Source organism: Entelurus aequoreus, linkage group LG02, assembly GCF_033978785.1.
Source record: "Entelurus aequoreus isolate RoL-2023_Sb linkage group LG02, RoL_Eaeq_v1.1, whole genome shotgun sequence".
NCBI classification, from domain to species: domain Eukaryota; kingdom Metazoa; phylum Chordata; class Actinopteri; order Syngnathiformes; family Syngnathidae; genus Entelurus; species Entelurus aequoreus.
This window is the reverse complement of record NC_084732.1, coordinates 33,887,710-33,904,612: the sequence shown is the minus strand read 5'-3', so window position 1 is coordinate 33,904,612 and position 16,903 is coordinate 33,887,710. Positions and strand designations below refer to the sequence as shown.

Here is a 16,903-nt window from a genome sequence, read left to right as displayed (position 1 = left end):
AATAACATGGGTGTGAATAAGCAAATTGCTGCAAGGACAAAGCAAAAATGACACAAACAGAGAAAGCAAGAAAAAGGAGGCGGAAGAGGAGGGGTTATAAGAATTAGGATTATCAGTATCCCCACAGTGCGGTTCCCAAAAACAGGATTTGGAGATTGTGTAAAAGAGAAAAAGTGGCACATTAAAGGTTATGGAGTGGCTCTTACGGAGGTATCTTTCTTTTTCCCTTGGTTTGATGTAAAAGGGAGCCGCCACTGCTTTGACGATGTTGTCGTTTTCCATATTCATGCTTCCGATCGAGAGAGCACAGAGGCAAGGAGCGCATAGATTTTTGGTCAAACAGAAAGCTAATTTGCGCTGAGGCAGTGTAGCCTGAGGCTTTCCTGCTACTAGGGAAATGAGTTGGAAGATTAGTCGTATGTATAATTGACACACACACACACACACGGTCATGCACATCTTTAGGGATGGATGCCCATGTAGGATGCTCACAAACTGGCACTCTTGTGACCAGAGATTTTTGTAGCTTTTTTTTTTTGGGCCCTAAACAACATTTTGTTTGAGGACCCATTTCGGTCTTTAATATTATTTGTTTAACACGCCAGAACCTAGGGCTGACTGCAGCTTAGTGAGTATTATAATACAGTCGTTTCTCGCCACATCGCGCTTCAAGATTTGCGGCTTTTAAAAGTGACCATTTGGGTGTTACTTCATGTCTTGATGGCTTACTTAATGTATAGAAACTTATTTAGCGGTTAACAGTTTTTTAATGCTCTACATATGAAAATATTACATTTATAATAAAATATTTATTCTATATCTTTGGGGCAAAGGTTCAGCTACAATATACATTTAGATAGCGTCACACCCTTGTGAGTGTTTTGGACTTATGTTAGCTTTTTCTCTGTGTGTGGTTTTTTTAGTTCCTGTCCTGTGCCTTTATTTTGTATATTCACTTCCTTATGTCGTGCACAGTCGTACACACTTGCTGCCTGATTGGCAACCGGGACAGAGCTGCACCCAGGTTGCCTATTTAGTCGGACCATTGTCAGTTGTACTTCTCTGCTCTGCTATGCTCTGCCATGCTTTGCCAATGCTTATGGCTTTACCTACTGCTCTGTATTGCTTTCTGTGGTGAGAGCCTATATACATGTAAAGCGACTTTGAGTACTTAGAAAAGCGCTATATAAATCCCAGGTTTTATATACAGTATCTTCCACAAAAAAAGTATTGTGTCTTGTGCAATTCCGTTTGCACTCGTCGTCTTCTTCTTTATTTCTAGTCGTGTGTGTTCCCACTCCCTCGTGAGTGCATTTTCTTTTGTTGTATTAAAGAATATGATTTTTTACTTACCACCTGCCTGTTGTCTGCTGCATCTTGGGGTCCTGTTTCAAACGCTACTTTCTCGCTCGTGACAGATGGTACTGTCGTTTTAGAAACACGGCCATAAGTATGTCACGATGATTGCTTTCGAAGTGATGCTAAATTAGCAATTAATGGTGCTAAACCGAGTTAAAACTATTACAAAGAACATTTAAATAATACAGGTTTAGCCTAGACAAAGTGTAAATGTTTTCATGAGGTCAAAGTAGAACAAGCAAACACCTGCAGAGCACAGCGACCACATTGATGATCAGCTACTGAAGTGACCTGTCACAGCAACCATGTGGCCCCACTAGTCGTTGTGGCCCTAAACAACTGCATAGTGTTAATGCCAGGGGCCCACCCTGCTTCCATTCATCCATTTTCTACCGCTTGTTCCTTTCTGGGTTGCTGGGTGGCTGGAGCCTATCCCTGCTGCACTCGGGTGGAAGGCAGGGTACACCCTGGACAAGTCGCCAACTCGCCAACACAGATACTCACATTCACATAGGGCCATTTTTAGTGTCGCCAATCACGATAAGGAAATGCAGTACTGTACTATTACTGCTGTTTGCCAATCTTTTAAAAGTTTATTTTGGTGCTCTGCTTTGTTTTACAATAAATGTGTTAATTAGGGTTGGGTTTAACATTACAACATCCACAGTTTGCTACGTACCTCGTTAAGGTCAGGTTTTTTTTGGTACAGTACAGGAACAAAATGACAAACATAACTGCTGAGCTTTCACGTTTTAATCATTTTAAAAATAAAACACTAAACAAGAAACTTCTGGCATTTAATAATCCACTAAATAATATTGTAAATTAAAAATATAGATACTATACAGAAAAACTGATGGATGTGGGGGCCGCTTTGGTATATTTTGTGCATTAAAGATGTGTAAAGATAGGTTAACATACTGTATTATAGCTATATAAGCTTTGCTTCGTAGGTTACAAATCAAATTAGTGTGGTATATATTAATACATAAAATAATATACCTAATTAATAATTAATTGATTTATAGTATAATAAACTTATGTTTAGATAATGCTAATGCTAATCAAAAAAACAAGCTGTTGGCTGAAAATGGCCTACGAGCCGCACTTTAGACATCCGGGTTTACAGCTATTATTTTTGGGAAAGTGTAGCAAAGCAGACAAAAAGCAACAATAACAGTTTGAATGATTATTTTATTTTCAATATCTTAAAGTCCTTCAATATTTGAAGTGCAGCCTTAATCATTACAGTTTGTAGCACTTTTCCCATCCCGTTCTAAACAAACAATGGCGGCACACTGCTTTCGTCTTATCCACTTGTATTTGTGTGTTTACATAGTTCACCAAAAAGGCGATAAGCTCCCAAATTGAGGCCTGTAATGTCAAAAGACAATCTCCAGGTTCTGGCTTCTCCTGAGCTCTAGGGTTGGAATGGTTCACAAAACCCATGGTTGTTCGTCTTGGTTTTCGCTTCGGTTCAGTGTACGTTATTCTTTTTAACGCCGCAGAATACCATATATTCCAATAATCTACTATTACCATTTATCAGTTGTGAGCCTTACAAAAATATCTTTAAGCTCTGACTCTTGAATTACTGTCAACAAAAAATTTAACTGTACTATGTTTATAACCACATTATATACCGTCAACATGAACTGAAGCACAAGCTTTATCAGTACTTTTTTCCTTCGTTTAATCCACAACAAAAACAAAACAAACATGAGAATATTCTTGCTCGAGTGCTTTTATCAATCAATCAATCAATGTTTATTTGTATAGCCCTAAATCACAAGTGTCTCAAAGGGCTGTACAAGCCACAACGACATCCTCGGTACAGAGCCCACATACGGGCAAGGAAAAACTCACCCCAGTGGGACGTCGGTGAATGACTATGAGAAACCTTGGAGAGGACCGCATATGTGGGTAACCCCCCCCCCCTCTAGGGGAGACCGAAAGCAATGGATGTCGAGTGGGTCTGACATAACATTGTGAAAGTCCAGTCCACAGTGGATCCAACACATCAGCGGGAGTCCAGTCCACAGCGGGGCCAACAGGAAACCATCCCGAGCGGAGACGGGTCAGCAGCGCAGAGATGTCCCCAACCGATGCACAGGCTAGTGGTCCACCCGGGGTCCCGACTCTGGACAGCCAGCACTTCATCCATGGCCACCGGACCTATGCAACTCCCCCTCGCAAGGGACAGGGGAGAAGAGGAGAGAAGAAAAGAAACGGCAGATCAACTGGTCTAAAAAAAGGGGGGTCTATTTAAAGGCTAGATTATACAAATGAGTTTTAAGATGGGACTTAAATGCTTCTACTGAGGTAGCATCTCTAACTGTTACCGGGAGGGCATTCCAGAGTACTGGAGCCCGAATCGAAAACGCTCTATAGCCCGCAGACTTTTTTTTGGCTCTGGGAATCACTAATAAGCCGGAGTTCTTTGAACGCAGATTTCTTGTCGGGACATATGGTACAATACAATCGGCGAGATAGGCTGGAGCTAAACCGTGTAGTATTTTATACGTAAGTAGTAAAACCTTAAAGTCGCATCTTAAGTGCACAGGAAGCCAGTGCAGGTGAGCCAGTATAGGCGTAATATGATCAAACTTTCTTGTTTTTGTCAAAAGCCTTGCAGCCGCATTTTGTACCAACTGTAATCTTTTAATGCTAGACATAGGGAGACCCGAAAATAATACGTTACAGTAATCGAGACGAGACGTGACGAACGCATGAATAATGATCTCAGCGTCGCTAGTGGACAAGATGGAACGAATTTTAGCGATATTACGGAGATGAAAGAAGGCCGTTTTAGTAACACTCTTAATGTGTGACTCAAACGAGAGAGTTGGGTCGAAGATATTACCTAGATTCTTTACCGAGTCGCCTTGTGTAATTGTTTGGTTGTCAAATGTTAACGTGGTATTATTAAATAGATGTTGGTGTCTAGCAGGACCGATAATCAGCATTTCCGTTTTCTTAGCGTTGAGTTGCAAAAAGTTAGCGGACATCCATTGTTTAATTTCATTAAGACACGCCTTCAGCTGACTACAATCCGGCGTGTTGGTCAGCTTTAGGGGCATGTAGAGTTGAGTGTCATCAGCATAACAGTGAAAGCTAACACCGTACTTGCGTATGATGTCACCCAGCGGCAGCATGTAAATACTAAAGAGTGCAGGGCCAAGAACCGAACCCTGGGGAACTCCGCACATTACCTTGACATAGTCCGAGGTCACATTGTTATGGGAGACGCACTGCATCCTGTCAGTAAGATAAGAGTTAAACCAAGACAAGGCTAAGTCTGACATACCAATACGTGTTTTGATACGCTCTAATAAATTATTATGATCGACGGTATCGAAAGCGGCGCTAAGATCAAGAAGCAGCAACATAGATGACGCATCAGAATCCATCGTTAGCAATAGATCATTAGTCATTTTTGCGAGGGCTGTCTCCGTAGAGTGATTTGCCCTGAAACCGGATTGAAAAGGTTCACAGAGATTGTTAGTCACTAAGTGTTCATTTAGCTGCTGTGCAACAATTTTTTCGAGAATTTTGGAAATAAACGGAAGGTGGGAGACCGGTCGGTAGTTTAACATGAGGTCAGGATCGAGGTTAGGTCTTTTGAGTAGAGGATGAATAACCGCTTTTTTGAATGCTAGGGGAACAGTGCCGGAGGAAAGTGATAAGTTTATAATATTTAACACTGATGGACCTAATAATACAAACAGTTCCTTGATAAGTTTCCCAGGAAGTGGGTCAAGTAAACATGTTGTTTGTTTTATCCCACTTACACGCTGTAATAATTCCTCTAATGTTATTTCATCAAAAATAGAGAGACTATTTTGGAGGGCAGTGTCCGTCGTATATACAGTCGTATTTGTGTTAATAGAACCCAGTTGTAGCTGGGATGCGTTGTCTTTAATCTCCTTTCTAATAAGTTAAATTATCTTATTAAAGAAATTCATAAAATCATCATCTGCCGAGTGGGTGGAGCTACTGGGAGGAGTCCCTTGTTGGGTTAGCGATGCTACTGTACTAAACAGAAATTTAGGATCGTTTTTGTTGAGGCGGATGAGATTTGAGTAGTATTTAGCTTTAGCTAAGGTAAGCATGCGTTTATAAGTTATTAAACTATCACTCCATGCTTGATGGAAAACCTCAAGTTTAGTCGCGCGCCATTTGCGTTCCAGTTTTCTACATGATAATTTATGAGCTCTAATTTCTTCTGTAAACCATGGGGTGCGCCTTTTAGGGGCCCTTTTTTGCTTTAGCGGTGCTATACTATCAATAATTTCGCGCAAGGCATCGTCAAAGTTGTTAGTGAGGTTATCAATAGAGCCGACATAATTTGGGAATGGTGCCATTACCGAAGGCAGTAGGTCAGCAAGAGTCATCGTTGTGGCAGCATTAATGTTGCGGCCGCTATAGCAGTTATTATTATTATTAGCTTGTTGACAATGAGTCAAAACTTCAACTTTTATAAGGTAATGATCGGACATTACTTTAGTATATGGAAGTATCATAACTTTGGAGGTGGTGACACCCCTGACAAGCACTAGATCTATTGTATTACCGTTGCGATGCGTGGGTTCATGTATTATTTGTGTAAGACCACAGCTATCAATTATGGTTTGGAGCGCCACGTACTGAGGGTCCGATGGGGTATTCATATGGATATTAAAGTCCCCCATTATGATTATATTGTCGGCGTGCGTCACTAGATCAGCAACGAACTCTGAGAATTCACTGATAAAGTCCGAATAGGGCCCAGGGGGGCGGTAGATAACAGCCAGGTCGAGAGGTAGCGGTGTGACAGACCTCATAGTAAGCACCTCAAACGATTTATATTTATTATTTAGGTTAGGGGTAAGGTTGAAATTTTCATTGTATATTAGTGCGACACCCCCTCCCCTTTTAAGAGGACGGGCAACATGCGCATTTGTATAGTTAGGAGGAGATGCCTCATTGAGCGCAAACAATTCGTCTGGTTTGAGCCAGGTTTCGCTAAGACCAATGACGTTAAGATTGTTGTCTCTAATGACCTCATTAACTAATAACGCCTTGGGAGACAATGATCTTATGTTTAAAAAGCCCATATTATAGGTATTGGGCTGTTTTGATTATCCGTAGTGGCAATATTAACAATGTTGCGTTTATTAAGCGTAGTGCACTTTAAATAGTTTCGACCATATCTAGGAATTGATATGACGGGAATTTTCCGATTGTTTGCTTGGTGCTGCAATAGACTGGACATATCATAATTTGCCACCTCAGTAGAATGCATGTCCACCTCTGACACAGACACAACAGAAAAAACATTATGTGAATTGTGTATTATTCTAAAAGAATTGCTATGCGTACATGGATTATCCAGCCTGGCGCTGGCTAGTTCTAGCTTAACTGACTCCTCACCCGGACTAACAGACATTGTAATTGCCTGTGACCGGGCTTGCTCTAGTGTAGTCAGTCAAGTGAGACTTAAATAGTAGTCTATGTTTCTAGACAGGATGATGGCGCCTTCCTGGTTAGGGTGAAGGCCGTCTCTCATCAGCAAGCCTGGTTTGCCCCAGAAAGAGGGCCAGTTATCAATAAACGTTAGTCCCTGTTGCCTACAGAAGATAGCCAGCCACTTGTTAAGCGAGACTAATCTGCTATATCTCTCATCATTGCCTCTCGCAGGCAGGGGGCCAGAGACAATTACTCGATGCCTGGACATCTTTCTGGCGAGATCACAAGTCCTGGCTATGTTTCTCTTTGTAATCTCTGACTGTCTCATTCTAGTGTCATTGGAGCCAACGTGTACAACTATATTCGCATAATTAGTGGTGCGATTAGCCTGTCGTACGTGTTTACTAGGCCTGTTGCGAGTTAGCTCCCTAAGATTAGCTTCAATGTCAGGTGCTCTGGCCCCGGGGATACACTTTACTGTGGCTGGTTTGCTAAGCTTTATGTTTCGGGTGATGGAGTCCCCTATGACTAAGGTGTGGTGCCCGGTAGACTGGGGTGTAGGACTAGCTAAAGAGCTAAATCTATTATGCGTCTCAACCGGTACACCGTAGCTTGTAGGCCGCTTAGGACTGCTACAAGCTGGGCTAGTTAGCTCGCTACAGCTAACGCTAGCAGATGTGTCCGCAACATCTAAAGTTACGACATTACTCTGCTCTAACTGGCAGACACGGCCCTCTAGCAGAGCCAACCTCTCCGTGAGTATGGTGCAAGACGCGCAGGAAGCCATTACTCACAGTGTTTTCTGTCACCGAGTGAAGTTCCTGCTGTCCTCAGGGAAGTGGTCGCGGTCTGCGGGAGTAGCTTCCTACTTACCTTCTGACCGGCGCTGCCTTTCTCCGCGCTAGCTTAGCAGCTAGCTAGCTGAGGAAAGGGTGGTGGGACAGAGATCGGGTGATTTGCAAGTTAAATAGTACCACTAAATATGTTTGAGAAGTGATAAAGAAAGCTGTAGAACAATTAAAAGCACACAGATAGAGCGATACTTAGCCTTTTTCGCAACAGCGAACAGACGGCGAGCAGTCACGCACGGTGAACCGGAACCGGAAGTAGAGCGGCGTTTACCATGCACTGAAATTGTCAAACCACTATCACAGCATACAGTAAGGCCGCAAAGTTAGAGATGTTCTAATGTAGGTTTCGCCATAGTTGTCAACAATGTCTTTAGTACTTTTGTTAGAGTTATTGCCCTGTCCACGTCACCACTACGAGGTTGTCTAAAAGCTGTGGGGAGACAAAGCTTTGTCTTAGCTTTCTTAGGACAAAGCTGTCATTTAACAAACTGGAGTGATGTCTCCACAAATGACCTGACATGTTGGATGTGTTACTGACCACGCCCAGAGCGAGGTGACCATTTCCCAACTTGCTGGGACAAAAGGGCGTGGCAAGCACTCAGTCCGCGGCGCTGAAGCCGATGAGCTCTGGCGGGGGAAGCTGATTGGTACCGGGCCGCACAAGAAATAAAAAAAAAAAAAATAATATTTTAATTTTTTTATTAAATCAACATAAAAATCACAATATATAAATTATATATCAATATAGATCAATACAGTGTGCAGGGATACAGTCCGTAAGCACACATGATTGTATTTCTTTATGACAAAAACATAAATAAATAAATACCATTACTAACCCCCCCCCCCCCCCCCCCCCCCCCCCCCCCCCCCGGTCCGTGGGACAAATTTTACAGCGTTGACCGGTCCGCAGCTACAAAAATGTTGGGGACCACTGCTATACAGTATTCTATATCAAACAAACATAATAAGAAGGTAATAAATTAACTATCTCTGTATTAACATGGCAAAAGCTGCTGTTCTGTATGCGCTGCTCTGCTAACACGTGCACACACACAGAAATCCCTTTGGTGCTCTCACAAACGATCAGAAACTACACAATCCCTTAACTTTAACAACCATATTGCTGCAATAATAAAAAATGTAGAAGGTAAATTCCATTTACAGTACATAAAGCTGATTCTGATTAACTTTGGCAAATTCCTCTCGTGAGTTTCTCCTCACAGCGAGAGAAAGGAGCAGGCAGAGGGAGAGAAATGATCCGAGGAGCCGGGTTGAAGGGCCCTGTGTACTTGTGCGTGTGCGTGTATGAGCACTTGAAAGAGGTAACGCTGAACAAGAGGTAGTGTTCTCCTCCGCTTAGGCATCTTTTCCCAGAAAAGTCTGTTGTCATCACAATTAAAAACTTGCTTTGGTAGGAAGGCTGCTTCCTCAATCTATTTCAATACGAGCTGTCCTGCCGGCAGCCATTTTGTACACAGAGACATGGTTTGCACACTGAGGCATATTTGGCCGAATCTAAAAGTTTGTAAACCTAAAGGTTTACAAATAGTGAGTTTCGTAAATCGAGGTTTCACTGTATTATAAGTATCAGCTAATATTAGAAGCTGTCAAGTTCAATCATTAAATTACAAAAGACAATGTTTATAACGCTACAATCCCTGACATTGGTGATCTCATCCACAACAACCCAAGCAGACGAGATGTGTGGGTTGTCCTGACTGGATTAGCTTTGTAGTTTGTTTGCAGACTTAGCTGTTGTTTCAAGTAGCCATTCGACATGGAGTGGGCGGATGAGATTTTCGGGGACGAATGAGCCGTCCGCGGAAACATAATTCCCCCAGACAAACGTTCCTTCTCCTTACTATGACAGACTTTCAGTCACATTATGTAAATTTCTGTGGTAATTCTGCGTTCAACAATAGATTGTTTTACTGACAAATTCCGTGATTCCGTCCGCGACTTTAAGGCGTAAATCATAGTGCTCTACGTATGTTCAGAAATACACTTACACGCTCCAATCTAATTAGTAACACATAGAAAAAAGAAAACCACAGGTGTTTCCAACTGTGTCTGGTCATCTGAGCAGTTCGGATTATCCATGATTCCTGGTAGCTAAAAGCAAGGCAGTGGGCTGCATTGTTTGATGAGTAGATAACGTCGGACGTGGGGCAGCCTTCCTCACCCTCAATTTATCGTTTATCAATTGGGACTTATACCAAATTGAAGGTTTCTGTTAGTTCCTGATTTGAGTTTGGACCCAGGATGCAGTCAACTGTCTTTTTAATGTTTGCCGTGACACTATATGCACAGAAAAAGCTCTTCACAGACGGCTCAGCCGGAGAGCGACAAAAAGGAAAAACAAAATAAGGGTACTGGCAAAAATAGAATTACTCTTACAAGTAACAAAAATTAAGAGGAGAACCTGGGCAAAGCCGCTAGGATTTATACAAGACTATAGTATTAACAACTAACTGAATTCTTAGCAGTGAGACTTCCGAGGAAGAGAACTGAAGATGAAGGACATGCTCCAAAGTAGCAAATAATCCCAAGTCTTCCTGTCGCTAGCCTCCACCTTAAATAAGGGGATGCTTTGTGATGGGAACAGGCGTGGGTCGTAACTCCGCCAATCTTCAGTAACTAAGGAATTAGAAAGCCAAATTAGAAACCGCAAAAAAGGACACCAGGGAATCAAGTGGCACGCAAAGTGCAACATTTTCGCACTGAAAAATTCTGATACTACGTTGATGTATGTATGGTTACACCCCTAGCGTTAATTTGTAATGGTAGTCTGTTATTGCTTTTACTAGTGCTCGCACCACTTTGCTTGTGTAGGATGTTTAAGCTGTAAAAACCTGTGACAAAAGCCATGAAGATATTTTTGCTGGACAACATGTCTTACTCTATCTGAATTCTACGGTAGGTTCATGACAGACAGGTCAGTCTGTTTCTAAATGGGCTGGAGGAGGACGGCACACCTTCCGAGACACAATCCCTGACCACCAGACTGCGTGATAGCAATGAGGACAGTAGCATGAGTGTGGGCCTCGGCTCCAAAGGTAAGAATGGTTGTTTTACACACAGACCGTGACAATTGTACAACCCGCTCCCAGCATCAAATAATCAGAACTTAACCGATTAAAACATTAATTATTTTGTTTTCCTTCTGTTACGCTCGATTCTTTCAGTCTAGATATGGGTTATCAACCCTTAGAATGCGCAGAAACAGCCAAAGTGCCCAAAAATCACACCCCTAGAATAGGCCTTTGAATTTTGTTTCCTCTGCAGATAGAAAAAAATCACACTTCTTAGTGTATCTTGTCTGTGTTTCTTAATATTGTGTCAATGATTAAACCACCTTTTTGCCCACTCCTCATTCAACAACACATTTGTGATTGATTGGTGGTGCCTGGGAGCCATCTCAGAGTCAATAGCAGAGAAATTGAGAGAAAAATGATATCCGTTCATCTTCAGAGTGATAAACGGGTGTTTTTCTTCTCGTTTATCAGGCATTGATCCCTGGTTCACTGCAGGTAGCATCTGATAAGCTGAAGATCACATCAGAGCTTGTGATCAATACAAGTGATTGGCTGCGTGTGCGTGCGTGTGCGTGTGTGCTTGTGCGTGGCGAGGTGATCGTCAAACCCTTAGGGGCTGTGTCTAGAATTCTGATCAGTGAATTGATTGTGCAAATGCTGATCAGGTGTATTGATTAACAACCATGTTTTCTTGTTGGTGGGAGAAATCTTCATCTGATGAGTAAAATGAAAGGAACTTAACTTTATTAGGGGGTTAAAAATAACTTGTTGTCCCAAAAGTTTTAGTTATGGCCTCTTGTTCTACTTCTATTTATCTCAAGTGTATCAAACACCACTTGATGTCAGTAAAGGTAACCAAATGTGTCAAAATTATCAACTACTACTTAAATGTAATAGAGGCATAATCAAAACATAATGCATAAAAATTACACAAAAAATGCACGCATAGTTGCCGGTATCGGCTGTCAACGGTTCCAGCAATATAAAAAAACAAAGAAGCCACCTAGCGATGCAACGGATGAGTGAAACAGAGTTTGGAAGAGGGAGACCTACGCACAGAAGGGAGAATTAAGGCTTATACCTTGCATCATCCCAGTAACAATAGAGACAAATACAGAGGAAGCCATAATCCCATTTCCACGCGCTAAAGAAATCCTCAGCCAAAGCTTCAGGCTGCACAACCACACACTGTTCGAACACACTTAGATCTCATAACACTCTCGCACTCTCATTCAGTTTTAGACTCACGCAAACCACCTTAACACACACACACGCTCATCGTCGCACAATGTACTCGAGCCAAATGCGGCAAAGCCTTCCTCAAATGCAAATGTGAGCACACAGGGGCATGCACATGCATACGTTCATATTGGGAGTTTGCTGGAGCACACACACAGTAAAGCTGCTAAACACACACACTCTTCGACAAAGCTAGACATGGCAAGGGTTCTGTCAATGCTTAGAGACGTTATCCCTTTTCTAAGAGTTGTTCTCAAACTAGACAGAACTTTGTTGGACACTAAACACTCTATGGACCAACATCATTGCCTTTTGTGTTTAAGTTTTTCATGTTCCATCAAGCATTGTCAAATTTGGACGCTTGTGTGTGGAGATGTGTTCACTTATCAGTTTGATGTCGTTTTTTGTGCACAGTCCAGTAATACCCTAACTCATCCTTTTTTCCCTAGCATCTGTCGGCACGCTTCATGAAAGGTCCCAATATGTGCTTAATTCCTGCCTGTTTTTTCAGTATAAGATTTTTTTGTTTAGAGTTAAGTGTTAATCTCAGCTTTACGAAAGTTCTGATATTTAAAATCATGATTTTCTCATATGTAAAGCGTAAAGATAAAACTCTCCCTAAAGTAACATTGTTATTCAGTTATTCATATATCAATCAGGGGTCACACTGACCTTAGAAAACAACTTTTTGTAATTGCTGTTTCTAATTGTTTCAGTGTTCTACACATAGAATGAGGGCTGACGTCGAACCAGTAATCAAAGCTTTAACAAAGGCAGAATGCCACGTGTGTTTAAGCAAATCACAAAATACTGAAAATGGAGTGTGAAGTTTATCCGAGACTTGATTTTCCCTCCCTTTTTGTGTTGAAAATAATAACTTCTGAAGTAGCAAGTATTGTGTACGTCATACCAAATACTAGCATGAATGTCATGATATATTGTCAGATACACTATATTGCCAAAAGTATTCGTCCAACCATCCAAATGATCAGAATCAGGTGTCCTAATCACTTGGCCCGGCCACAGATGTATAAAATCAAGCACTTAGGCATGGAGACTGTTTCTACAAACATTTGTGAAAGAATGGACCGCTCTCAGGAGCTCAGTGATTTCCAGCGTGGAACTGTCAGAGGATGCCACCTGTGCAACAAATCCAGTCGTGAAATTCCCTCGCTCCTAAATATTCCAAAGTCAACTGTCGGCTTTATTGTAAGAAAATGGAAGAGTTTGGGAACAACAACAACTCAGCCACGAAGTGGTAGGCCACGTAAACTGACAGAGAGGGGTCAGCGGATGCTGAAGCGCATAGTGCAAAGAGGTCGCCCACTTTCTGCACAGTCAGTTGCTACAGAGCTCCAAACTTCATGTGACCCTCCAATTAGCCCACGTACAGTACGCAGAGAGCTTCATGGACTGGGTTTCCATGGCCGAGCAGCTGCAGCTAAGCCATACATCATCAAGTCCAATGCAAAGCGTCCGATGCAGTGATGTAAAGAACGTCGCCACTGGACTCTAGAGCAGTGGAGATGCGTTCTCTGGGGTGATGAATCACGCTTTTCCATCTGTCAATCTGATGGACGAGTCTGAGTTTGGAGATTGCCAGGAGAACGGAACATTTTGGACTGCATTGTGCCGAGTTTGAAATTTGGTGGAGGAGGAATTATGGTGTGGGGTTGTTTTTCAGGAGTTGGGCTTGGCCCCTTAGTTCCAGTGAAAGGAACTTTGAATGCTCCAGGATACCAAAACATTTTGGACAATTCTATGCTCCCAACCTTGTGGGAACAGTTTGGAGCGGGCCCCTTGCTCTTCCAACATGACTGTGCACCAGTGAACAAAGCAAGGTCCATAAAGACATGGATGACAGAGTCTGGTGTGGATGAACTTGACTGACCTGCACAGAGTCTTGACCTGAACGCGATAAAACAACTTTGGGCTCAATTAGAACGAAGACTGAGAGCCAGGCCTTCTCGACCAACATCAGTGTGTGACCTCACCAATGCGCTTTTGGAAGAATGGTCCAAAAGTCCTATAAACACACTCCGCAACCTTGTGGACAGCCTTCCCAGAAGAGTTGAAGCTGTAATAGCTGCAAAATGTGGACCGACATCATATTGAACCCTTTGGGTTAGGAATGGGATGGCACTTCAAGTTAATATGTCAGTCAAGGCAGGTGGCCAAATACTTTTGGCAATATTGTGTATATATGATAATATGATATATCAGTCACTATATGGCACAGAACTATCTGATATAGAGATTTGGTGTCTTTAAGTAAACGCACAGACGGTTACAGAAACGTCCTGCTTCACCGGTTTCTGTAAAAAGCACAGATTTTGCGGAATGTCTGCGTGAAAGATGCTGTGGGTTAGATTACATCTCTTAGTTTTTTTTACTAAGACAGTTTTGGGGAGGTCCTTTTCTTTTATAGCATGACAATTCAAGAACTATACAAACGAGTGTTTCACACAGATTGCCAATAAACTTATGGCAGTGGGGGTGTGGCTAAGGGTGTGTTGGGAGTGTGGCCGGGTTGGTGTCAATATGACGTCATCACATAATTTGCTTTTCTATAAAAAGGCTAAAAAAAAAGTTATACGTATGATTTAAACAAATCTGTGTTAACATATTTTTTTCATATTATATTATATTGCTCTATTTTTCAAAGTTGCACTTTGTACACCCCAGGTTTATTTATATAAATTATTTTGCGCTCCCTGAATGTTGGAATTTAGTTTGCTGAATATGTAAACAGCTTTTTAAAATGGAGATGGAAAAAACAACTTAAAATAGTTTGATAGTCTCCACAATAAAGCTACTGTAAAACTAAGCGCACAAAAAAGTACTTTAAAATACATATGAAGTGCACATACCTGTCAGAATCATGTTAAATCAACAATACAGTTTATGAACTAAAAAAAAAAGCCATACAATTATACAGGATAAAGGTTAACTCTATTGTCGCTAGCTTAATGCTAACGTACAACGGACCAGCTCATTGTCAGGCCAAACGAAAATTAGCAGAGTGAACTTGTACGAATGAGATTTTAATGGAACAAAATTGATTTAAAATCTCAAGTGTATTTATACTTACAGACATACAGTATATATTCACCAAACACTGTGGAAACGAATACTGCCCGCTAACTTTGTACTTCTCAATGAGTCTCCTGCAACACACACGCCACGCAACTGCTGACTAACTACGAAAGCCAGTTGCTCAAACCTCAGACTCCTAATTATAAAACAAATAACGTAGTCAATGTATTGTGAAACATGATTGCAGGAAATGGAAGCACATACTGTTTATCACCTGAAAGGTATAATGTTATTGTATCGCAATCTTTAAAAAAAATTTGATAAAGAAGAATATTTTTTAATTTTAACTTGTGGCGGCTCGCCACAAATGAAGGAACACATGACAAACACTGCAAACCTACTTTGCATATTATTTAGTGTCACCAAGTACACACTTTGTCAGCCTTGGATCATGAGCCTAACCAATATGAGCAGGTGTAGGCAGATATCACTTACCTTAGTCGTTATCAAGAAACCAACAAGATAATCTACTAAATACTTTGAAATCCTCTCACTATATACTTTCAGTACAAACCCATTACCACTTGTTCTTTCTCTCCAGGGTCCAATCAGTTCATGGGGTGGATGCAGGACTTTAGATTTTATCCTGCTACTTTGACCAACAGGTGAGGTGGTTAGACATTGGTGGTTTTCTGAATGACTCTGAGTAGGAAGCTTGAGAAGGAAAATGACCTATTCTATGGATAGGATGGTGACAGAAAGAGTAGTTTGGAGTGATAAACAGTGGAAGGAAAGAAAGGAAAGTCTAATCCTTGTATCTTAAAATCCATAGTGCTTCCAGAGGATTTTCCTTAGAAATTCAATACAAGGCAATTAGTGTTTCTTTTGGATAGGATGTCATGAAGACAGTAAACCTTTCCTTGCTTAAGATTGAGTAGAGATAAATTATACATCACTGGCAAAGTCCCATTAACAAGTGCTAAAAGAGTTTATCTAAGATAAAAATACATTTGTGGTAATCACAATGAACATAATGCGGCACTGGCGTGTTTGGTTAAACTGCAATTTTGGTAGAAAATAAGTGTAATTTCATTTAGCTTTTCTGTTAGTTCATTCACTGTCACTTTTTAAAAAAAAATCACATTTCACTCTGCTTGCCTTTTAGTTATACTTTTTTTATATTTTCTACAGGGAAATAGTCGAGATTTATTCAGGTGCCCTGCCACAGCTGCATTCCCAGTCTGAGTGTCGCTGCCCTCCCACTCACCCCAGGGTGCACCCTTTAGTAGAACGGTACAGTGCTACTTTGGTCAATTAAAATAGTGAGCTTTTATAGCTGAACATTTAGTATCGTAAACGATTTCATATTCATCATTTCCAGTCTGTTTTAAATAGGCCAAAATGATAATGCTATTTTTTTATTTTTTTTTTACTGTCACTATAAACAGATACTGTATCCCCAATACTGTTGAGGACACCACCAATGATCGAGTCTTAAGGCTAAATCTAAATGCTCATCCACTCACTTACGTCAATGATCAGGACATGGGGACCACATGGCGCTCTAAGATCTTGACCACTCAGGAGTTGGATGAGGGACTCACTTTTACTGTTGATTTGGCAAATGGGCAATATCAGGTAAGAGGTCAGAAGTATAACGTCTCAAACTTGCTGCTCTATTTTCAGATGATGTGCCATGTATTATGATATACATATTCTGGCTGTTTCCTGGTGGACTGGGAGGCGACGATCCTAAGTGGCGCCGTGTGATCCGCAGGGTTCTGCGATTGCTTCCCCCGAGGAGCATCCTGTTTGGAGCCTTGTTGAGTCGGGGTGCTGATGGTCATTGCTGGGTGTCGTCTTGGTCATGTGATGCCAAGATGGCATTAGGAAGTTAATTGTTTGGGTGACAATTCTAATTAAAAAGGAAAA

The 16,903-nt window shown here is 41.5% G+C and overlaps 1 protein-coding gene across 7 annotated transcripts in view; it reads left to right on the top strand.

Moving 5' to 3' along the window:
• The window catches only part of ush2a (Usher syndrome 2A (autosomal recessive, mild)), a 395,330-nt gene that overhangs the window by 37,655 nt on the left and 340,772 nt on the right, over positions 1-16,903 (top strand). For all 7 annotated transcript variants that reach the window (XR_009821723.1, XM_062025662.1, XM_062025687.1 and 4 more), the window contains exons 6-9: positions 10,582-10,717; positions 15,573-15,636; positions 16,163-16,264; positions 16,420-16,609. Coding sequence is in view for 6 of the 7 variants with exons in the window: in XM_062025662.1 (XP_061881646.1) it covers positions 10,582-10,717; positions 15,573-15,636; positions 16,163-16,264; positions 16,420-16,609 (492 nt within the window). In the remaining variant the exon portion in view is untranslated. The remainder of the gene's footprint in view (positions 1-10,581; positions 10,718-15,572; positions 15,637-16,162; positions 16,265-16,419; positions 16,610-16,903) is intronic.